Source organism: Tursiops truncatus, chromosome 4 (genome assembly GCF_011762595.2).
Source record: "Tursiops truncatus isolate mTurTru1 chromosome 4, mTurTru1.mat.Y, whole genome shotgun sequence".
NCBI classification, from domain to species: domain Eukaryota; kingdom Metazoa; phylum Chordata; class Mammalia; order Artiodactyla; family Delphinidae; genus Tursiops; species Tursiops truncatus.
The window spans coordinates 61,075,464-61,084,855 of record NC_047037.1 but is presented as its reverse complement, the minus strand read 5'-3'; the positions used below and the strand labels follow the sequence as shown (position 1 = coordinate 61,084,855).

Here is a 9,392-nt window from a genome sequence, read left to right as displayed (position 1 = left end):
CCCGTCACCAGATGTACATAGAGATTTACAAAGATTTTTATATTAATTTAATAAAACAAATTCTTAAATAGAACAAAATAAACACCTAATGAGCCACTTCTATGTAGAATGCTTGTGCCCACCGGCTCCTGTTCTTACCTTGGGCCCTCTCACCTGCCAAAGCCTACGAGGCTCCACATTCAGCAGCCACCCACCCCCCCGACAGCCATAAAACTCCAGAGCCTGCTGTCCGTGGAACGCAGGGTCTGCAGAGGCCGCCACCACCGCTTGCCATCAACACCCTGGTTGGGGCGCAGTCCCCCAGTAAGGTAGCTTTGGCCTTTTGTTCAGCCAAGAAAGGCACTACCCTCTTTCCTCCCCAAGGAGAGACGCTCCCTCATGACTGTCACTCGTTGGCACCATTCCTGCTGGCAGCTGCCCAGCCACCTGTGTGGCCCCCTCGTGGCCCTCTCTGGAAGAACATCCAAATCACGGCTCCGTGGCAACCAGAGCCATCCCGTCTTCCAGCTCCACCCTAAAGAGAACTCTTGAGTGAATGGGGCAGCCCCCGGGCTGAGAGCCACCGGGACCCTGCCCACATGTCCTACAAGTCGCTGGGAAAGGGCCCAGACCCCGCCAGGGGGGCCAGGGAAAGGGCCGAGAGTACAGGCCTTCATCATTCCAGTGCCTCCCAGAGAAGATCCGACTGAAAGAACAGACCAAGACCCCTCTTTAGGAAAAAGAAGATTTAGAGATGATGGACAGGTGAAGCACAGCACGAGCCCAGCTGGGCGAGGGGCCCTTGGGGGGACAGCTCAATCCAGAGGCTCCAGGAGGGTCAGAGCCACCCCCCACCCCGGGCGGGGGCAATTCTGTCAAGCACTACACATGGACTCGGAGGTGAGGAGAGAAGCAGAGGAGAGGCAGGGGGAGGGGGTGGGGAGGCAGGGCTCCCTCCCGCTCCACCCCACACAGCCCAGTCACAGCTGCCCCCATAGGGGTTCACATCACCCAAGGGGGAAATGTGCACGTGGTGGTTTTGATTTAAGAACATGAACATCACTGTCTGCCACAGCTGTAGCCATGCCCCAGGGGCCCCGGGCAACCCCCGGCAAACCCCAGGAGTGGGGGCAGGACATGCGCCCCCAGCCTGGCCCCTGCCTCCTCTGAACACTTTCATGCAAACACACAATGGAGGAGTGAGTGCTCCCAGGAGCCCTCCAGGCTTTGGAGCTCTGCTGGAAGCCTCGCCCGTGCTTGGGCACAGAGGCTCTGCCCCCAGCAGCGGCCAGGGGACACATGCCACCACCGGGCATGATTTGGGTCACTGTTCCTCTGGCTCCACCTCATCCTCGTCTAAGGACACCACCCCAGAAGAAGCTACGTCAGAGGCTTGCCGCTGCCGTTCCCAGCTGCTCGCTGGCGGCAGGCAGAGCGGCTGGCAGTCCTTGCAGGGGGCTGGCTCCTCCTCAGCAGGAGAAAGGCAGGACTCTGTGAGGGGCGAGTTGTAGAGCGAGTCCTGGGCCTCCAATGGGCCCAGGCTGCGGAAGGCACTTTCCCGGCTGTGGGGCAGTTTGGCGAGGAGCAGCTCGTCGCCCAGCAGCTGGGAAGCCAGGCGGGCCGGGGAGCCCAACAACCCGTCCTCCAGGCTGCACAGACTAGAGCACAGGGTCTCTGGGGACACGGTCTGCGAGCAGTCGCTCTCGGGTTCCACGGAGCCCTGGCGCATAGGCCGGGAGAATCGGTGGCCGGTGAAGAGGTCCTGGAGGTGGGGCCCCAGGGGCAGCTGCCCAGTCATGTCTGCAGGGGGAGAGAAAGAAGACAGCCCTGCTAGCCCCACTTCAATTGGCCAACCTGGAATGGAAGCCGCATCCTCTCAGCTCCACCCTCACAGGAGCTGAGTAACTTGGAGCAAGTCACTTAACCTCTCAGTGCCTCGATTCCCTTAATGGTGAATTGGGGGTTATAAATTTACAGGGTTCTTGAGAGAACAACAGACTCTGGTACACCATATGAAACAAAATATACAGGGATACCATACATGGTGCAGGTTGTTCACTGCACGAGGGGAGCCTGTCCAAGGCAGTGAGTGAGGGCTGAAATTCAGCACTCACTCTACCCACCAAGCAACATGCTCTAGCATGGGTCTGTGCCCACCAGATAAAGACATGCCTTTTTCTAATTTGCACAAAGATTCCACATAGGCTAGTAGTGGCCTTGGATAAATGTTAGTTATTATCATTATACCAGGAGTCAAAGCAAGCCTGGAACTCAATTAAACAAAAACGCTTGTGGTTCAGGCATCCAAATCAGTCCCCTCTAGACCACAGCAGCAGTCTCCAGTCTGCTCTAATGTATTGCCCACCTTGGAGAACTTGTTAATTAGCTGGAGGGGTCGGGGTGGGCGGAGGCAATGATCTTCAAAGGCAAAGGGGGGGGGAAGGTGGCCTGTGAGGTTTGAGCCCAGAAGCTACAGAGAAAGTCAGCCATGTGGTTCAGAGAATGGAAGATGAAAGGAGGGCCTCTGCACAGCTGCACGGCCCCCCGCAGGGTCCCCTCTGCATGCCCTGGCCCAGAGAAAGGTCCACAGGCAGGCCTTGGCTGGAAGGCAAGGATGCTGAGCTGGAGCCAGCGGCCCTGTGGGCAGTCCAGGCCCAGCAAGCCTTCCTGTTTGCCTGGGGCCCCAGCCCTGTGAGGAGCTGTGCTGCTGCACTGCGGCTCCTCTGCGCTGCCACAGCCAGCCAGAAGCGGACCCTCTCAGAGAGCAGCTGCTGAGAACGTATCAGTGAGGTCTCTGGGCCTATTTTTTTTTTTTTTTTTTTTTGCGGTACGCGGGCCTCTCACTGTTGTGGCCTCTCTCATTGTGGAGCGCAGGCTCCGGACGCGCAGGCTCAGCGGCCATGGCTCACGGGCCTAGCCGCTCCGCGGCATGTGGGATCTTCCCAGACCGGGGCACGAACCCGTGTCCCCTGCATCGGCAGGCAGACTCTCAACCACTGCGCCACCAGGGAAGCCCTGGGCCTTTTTTTTTTTCAGGACTGCAAAGCCCAACTGCACAGACAGGCAGAGAAGGCTCAGCACCTGTGAAAGAGGAACCACTCCATTTCCAACTGCTCACTGCCCACCCACAAGCGTAGATAGCCCACCTGCCCCTTGAATGTCAAGGACTGCCTGGACAGAGTCTGTCCCTCTCCTCTCCCCTTCCACAGCTTGAGGACATTCTGGATCTCCCCTTCCAAAACAAAGGCCAAGCTCTGAATCACAAGGCCTATCAGGCAGTTCCAGCCCAGCTGGCAGCACTAGCAATGGGATGTCCCCTCACCTGAGTCAGTTCCCCCAGCAAAGTCCTCATCATAGGATTCATCGGTGGAGTCCTCCCCATCCACTGATGACCATGCCCGGAGCTTGGCTTCTGCAATGGCGAATTGCTCGGCCACTCCTGAGAGGAAGGACACAGAATTCGTTTAGCAGAGAGGATGAACTAAGACTAGGGCTCAGCTTGGACACAGGAGAGGGTAGACACAGGGGTGTAGAAAGACTCCAACCCCCACATCAGGCCCAAGGAGAGGCACACGAGCATCCCTGATAAACCCACCTGCTGCAAAGCGAGCCTCTTGTTCACCCTCACTGAGGTCTGAATAGGAGGAAAAGGCTGATTCTAGGGCAGCGGGCGAGTCACTTGGCTTGCTCCAGCCCTTCCACTCAATGAGGTGAGCCACTCGGCCCTGGGCCATGGCAGTGGGCTTGGTCACGTGGTCCTTCACTACCTGGGAAATACCTGAAGGTGGGCCAGAGTGAGGAAAGCTGGTAAGGGGAAAGACCAGGGAGCATCTGGGAGGGAAGTGGTAGGGTCCACATGTGCCCTTGGGTGGGAGGAGGAGGCTGGGATTCATCTGAGAAAGAGAGGAAAAGGGAGATCCCAGCAAGAGCTCACAGGATCCAGTCCCCAAGGGCATGTGCAAAAGGGCAAAGAAAGGACCAAATGGCCAGAGGCACGGGAGAGGGTGCATACCATGCAGGGAGGATCTGGCCAGCGCAGCAATCTCCTGGATAGTTAGGGCTCTTCGGGACTTGGGCAGCATCGCGACTGTGTCTCCAACATTCACCTTGGGTGACAGCATCAGAGGGTGAGTGCCCCTCTGACAGCAGTGTCCCCCAGATGCCCGTACTCCACCCAAGGCATCAAGCGGATGTGGGAGCCGAGAAGAGATGCGAGAGCATCTCAGATGTCCCAGTGGCTGCTGGGATATGTAAGAGGGTAAGAAGCCAGGATCAGCAAACTGTGTCCTCCCAGGGAGCAACAGAGACTCCGTCAGGCCCAAAGAAGCAGAACTGCAGCTAACCCTCCACTGTCCCAGCTTGCAGAGGGGGAGGGAAGCAGGTTGGCAAGTAAACGGAGTGGGGCCTTTGAGAAGAGCAAAGAGGAGGGGACAAGGGTATGGGAAGAGGGACTTCCCTTCAGGTCCTCTCTCCCTTGCCCCTCTCCTCCTCTCAGTCTTCTGACCCCCATTCTAGCTGTTTCTAGAGCCTACAGCATGACCAAAACCAAGCCCAACACCTTCTCCCCATATCTGGCCCTGCTTCCAGACTTCCTGACTTTGCATCACCCCACCATTCAGCCTGGCTCCAAACCTCAGCTCTCCCCTATCTTGCTTACCCGTATCTGGTGTTAAGACCTAATGATTCCATCGCCAAACTGTCTCTTATAGTACCCTCAACCATTCCACTCCCACTGCCACTGCCCTTCCTCAAGGGCAAGCCCTCAGTGCCCCTTGCCCAGATTAGCACAAGTGGTGGTCCCCCAAGTTCCAACTCACGCTGAGACTTGGAACACACTGTTTTCTCAGCCCAGAATGTTGTGTATGTAAGTGTTCCCCTCCCCCCTTCCCATGACTGTCTGGCTCTTTCTCATCTTTGGGGTCTTGGCTGAAATATTACTCTCTCAGAGGGCCTTCCTGGCCACCCTACCAGTAGTCCATCCTCCCTCTGTAGTCTGTAACAAGCCACCATCCTCAATCGACGTACCCCGTGTGTGTCATTATGGTCTATTTCCTGTGTTTCCTTATTTCTTGTTGATCTTTAGCTCTTTGAGGAATTTGGTCTCTCTTGGTCACTGCTGCACCCTTGTGTTTAACATAGCGCCTGGTACACAGTAATCGCTCAAAATACATAGGCTGAATGAATGAGGCAAAGTATAAATGTAAACAAATAATTTTCCTGGAGTGCAACTGCTCACAATATGTCCCTATTTAAAATCTTTCCTGGACTCCTCCAAGGCCCAGTGAAGCGCAAGCTTCACAGTCAGGCACTGAAGGAACCCACTCCGTGAGGCCCCGGCCTCCTTCCAGGCCTGCTTGGAATCCACCACTGATCTCCTCTGCCCAGTAAAAGTCCACTTCCCCACCTTCCCTCCAGGCAAAGGAACGCAGCTTTCCCCTGGGTGAAGAATGCCATCCTTGCCTGACAAAATGCTCCCTACCATTTAAGGCCTGACCCTCAAGTGCCACCTCCCATTACGTTTTCAGTCCAGTTTCTCTCTCTGTCCTCTTGGATGCCTGCAGCCCCACCTCAGCGATGCCCTTGCATCTCTCCTGAGGGATCTTGGGATGGCAAAGCCTGAGTCTGATTCACCTGGGTTCCTACCTCCACCCTACCCCTGGCTCAGCGCCCCTTGGCAGCCCGGGGAAACGTTTCCCTCAATGAATGAATGAAGTCAGAGGCACACACCCCCTCCTCGGCATTGCCTAGCTCTCCTCCGTTACGTTCCCACCCCTCAGAAGAGGGACTCCACCTGCCCCTTGACCTCAGGCCCACCCTGTCCCTCCCCTTCAGTACCTGGCTGACAGCGCCCCCAGGGTGGTGCCGGCAGCTTCTGGCCAGGCCTGGGGGGAGGAGCACCTGGTGGGTGTTTCCTGACTCGCCCCCCTCCCACCCATCACTCCCCCCAGCCACCGCCATCCTTGCCTGCGCTCACGCAGCTGCGGCCCAGGCCCAGAGAAAAGGTGTATGTCTCCCTGGCAACCCATCACCATGCAACAGGGTCTCCAGGGATACGGCCCGGGATGCGCTGACGTCAGGGCCCAAGGCGCAAGAAAGCCCGCCCGCTGGCACAGCGCCAAGCAGAGCAGACCGGCATGGGGGCGGCCTTGGGGCCCCGCCGGCCGGATAGCGCCTCCGCTCGCTCGCAGGAAAAGGGAGCCAGGAGTAGGCTGGCGAAGCGGGGTGCGGCACACCCTCCCCACTACCAAAACCAGGGGCCCAGCACCTCTGGCAAGTCCTGACTGTCCACTGAGGAAGGACGGGAGGACCGGCTCCAGCCTCGGAGGGTCCGAGCAGATCCCAAGGAAGATAGAGAGAGGCCCCGAGGAAGTTCGATCCACTCCACAGCCCACGCCGGATCCGAGGCCACTGAGGGGTGGGGGGAAGGCTTTTCAGCGGGGCTCGCACTTCTGCCGAGATCCCCATTTTCATCCGGGGTTGCCGTTCCATTTCTCCATACCACCTCCCCCACCTCCCAGAATATAAGCATCCACCTGGAGCGCTCCGCAAGTCTGAAAGCCCCCATCCCACAGCCCTGAACTTCAGGCCTCCGGGGGCCCTTTGGTGGCAGCCACTCCTCACCATCCTCCTCAAGATATATCGTGTCATCAAAGCCCTAGGTATGAAACCTAATCTTTGATAAATTCGGAATTTTCTCAGGTTTCTCAGCCTACCCATTCCTCTTGGAAAGCACACCACAGTCTTCCACCACCATCACCACCAACAACTTGGACCCTTTACAGGCTTGCTCTGGTTCCTTCCTCTCGCCAGCCACAGCTTGTGCGCAGCCCTTTACTCTTCTTTTCTGACAAACCCGTGATTTTTTCTGACTTTCGCCCCAGTCCCCTAAGGCTTTTTCTTAATGCCCTGTTTGGCCCCAACTTGGTTGCTCCTATTTCAGCCTGGTTCCCAAAATCTAAGCCAGAGTAATTTTCCTCTTGCCACATAAGCATCCTATTCCTCAGCTTCCCATCACCTCCCAAATCACATCTGCGTCCCTGATCTCACCTCTGCGACTTGTCTGACAAGTCCATCGTCCTCCAGGCCCTTCACGCTGCCACAGAAACATTTTGCCCAGCACAGAAATCATAGGCATGCTGGCTGTGTTGATGCAGAGAACCAAAAGCCCAGAACTGCTCCAGGCTCAGCTCCCAGTTCTGTTCCTATTTTGGCTCCGGATGCTGAGCCAGTCCCCTCCCCACTTGGAACCTGTGCCTAGTCACATAAGGAGAACACTTCTGCCTCATGGCTTTGAGGAGGTGGGAGTGCCAGGGCCCAGCTGAGCTCTCTGGAGCTCAGGGAGATGAGGCTCATCCCCTAGACAGTGCCAACAGGCAATGTACATAACAACTGACCTTTAGCTGGAGCAGCCGTCTCTGTCCCTGAGCCTCAGCCAGCTGGTGGTCCCCAGAAATGCTACCAACCAGAAGGAAGACACAAGGTTACAGGCCATCCCTGGCTGCCAGCTGGTACCTAATCAGGGCTCTTGAGGCTAGTCATGAGGTCAGCCAAACTCTCCTGACTAAAGGAGGGATGGCTTCCTGAACTCTAAGCCTTAGCAGGGCCAGAGGAATCAGAGCAGCCTGCTGCTTCTCAGCTTCAAAAGTCATGAGATTAATTTAGGACTACAAATCCCAGAATTCCTCATGTGAACCCAAGTAAAGTACAAATCTCAGCTAGAGTCTTAGCTCCAAAGAACCTCAAGTACCACACATACTAAGGCCTGTGTGACTGACCACCTGCCCTGAAAGCCCAGGACCCATTCCAAATCCAGCCCTCAATGTCACAAGCTCCTGCCTGGCCTAAGGCATGGAGAAATCCATGACACTGGAGTTAAGTAGGCTGGCCCACCTCAGACACTAGAACTACGGCCAGGCCCCAGCGTGCACCACCATCTGTGGGAACCAAGGCCCAAGCAGGGATCAGCAGTTGTGGGAAGGATGCCTTGATAGCCTCCCTTGGGCTCCTGTTTCCCTCCACAGGGTAGGGTGATTTTTGTTTCCGTTGGGAGTGGGGTAAGGGAACTAAAACAGTTTTAAGAGGTGAGAGGTGATCAGGTGCTCACAGGTGCCCCCAAATGGGGCCGCGGTCCACTTCATCAACCTGCAGACTCTAAAGCAGGTAACAAGTTTAGTCAAAAACTCCGTGGTAGGGAGCATGGCCAGCGTTTCCAGACTACCTCCTGAAGGGGGTTGGGACACAGCTCGGAGAGGCAGGTTCCCAGCACAGGGCCACTCCCAGGACAGTGAGAGGAGAGATGTAGGCAGAGGGGGGTAATCGTGAGTGGGCGTGCAAGGCCAGTCGCCACGGGCTGGAGAGGGTTGACCAGTCCCTCTCTAGGCTGTGCGCCTCCTGCCACCCTCAGCGGTGGGGAGTCAGGCGGAAAGCCCACGAGTCCACCCCGCAAAGCCCAGAGGCAGGCAGCAGGCCTTTAGGAGCGAGCCCGAGTCGGCTAAGCCCCCTCCCGGCTCGGCCCGCTCCCTCCTCTTGCCGGGCCCGCCTCCCCAGTGCAGGCTCCTCCCTCTCCCAACACCAGCCCCCTCCTCAAGGCCCCCCCCCACCGCGGCCCGCGCACCGGGCAGCCGCAGCCAGACTCCCCAGCACCGGCCCGGCCTCCGCCTCTTACCCTGACCCGCCGGGCTCCGAGAGCCGATACAGCCCATGGCCGGGCACCCAGGCACGCTAGCCCGCGCTCGGGGCCCGGGCCATCGCCTTGCAGAGGGTCGGGCCGCGGCCGCCACCGGGGAGGGGAGAGCCCGTGAGAGGGGAGGGGGTGGGAGCCGCGCGTCCGCCAACGCTCCCGGGAGAGGGAACCGGGCTGGTGACGTAAGCGCGGGGGCGTGTCCACCCCCGCGTCACCACCCAAAGCGGGCGGGGCGAAGCGGACGTCACAGCCACACAGATGGGGTCTGGGGCCGAGTCCGGCGAGAAAAGCTCGTCCTCTGCTCCCAGACCCGACTGCGCAGTGACCTGAAGGCAGGAGGGGTGGGAACCGAAGGGACGGGGCACGGACAAAGACTCACTGGGCCCGTGCTACCGGGCATACTGCATGGGGACAGAAAACCTCATTGTGTCCAGGGTTCTCCTCTTTTCAAGATGAGACCTTCAAACCATAGGTTTCAGCTATAGACGGCCTGAAACCCAGGGCCTTCACACACAGGAGTCTGCATCACATTCTGGTAGGAGCCGAGACAGGCAAGTGTGTTCTATGAAGTACCCACAGCTGTGTCCCCCTTCTCCCCTCCTAATCAACAGTGAGCCTTACCATGTCCACTTTGAGGGCCAACCCTCCAGGAAAGACTCCCTAGCCCTCCCGATCATGGACAGGGGAAGAGGCAAGAGGGGTGCCAAGTTACAGAGAACAGTGCTACAGT

At 57.8% G+C, this 9,392-nt stretch overlaps 1 protein-coding gene across 8 annotated transcripts; it reads right to left on the bottom strand.

Annotated features, from left to right (window-relative positions):
• Positions 1-32: 32 nt before the first annotated feature.
• Positions 33-9,326, bottom strand: FAM131A (family with sequence similarity 131 member A). 8 transcript variants are annotated; one of them, XM_033855583.2, is made up of 6 exons: positions 8,645-9,326; positions 7,374-7,434; positions 3,992-4,085; positions 3,575-3,757; positions 3,302-3,418; positions 33-1,779 (listed from the first exon to the last, which is right to left on the bottom strand). In XM_033855583.2, exons 3-6 carry the CDS (start codon positions 4,059-4,061, stop codon positions 1,304-1,306), a joined length of 846 nt encoding a protein of 281 aa, XP_033711474.1. In that variant the 5' UTR covers positions 4,062-4,085; positions 7,374-7,434; positions 8,645-9,326; the 3' UTR covers positions 33-1,303. The 8 variants fall into 8 exon arrangements, with proteins under 8 accessions (XP_033711474.1, XP_033711470.1, XP_033711472.1 ...); XM_033855579.2 differs by lacking the exon at positions 7,374-7,434 and adding an exon at positions 6,245-6,387; XM_033855581.2 differs by lacking the exon at positions 8,645-9,326 and adding an exon at positions 6,245-6,387 and having other exon boundaries at positions 7,374-8,600.
• Between the last annotated feature and the right edge of the window lie 66 nt (positions 9,327-9,392).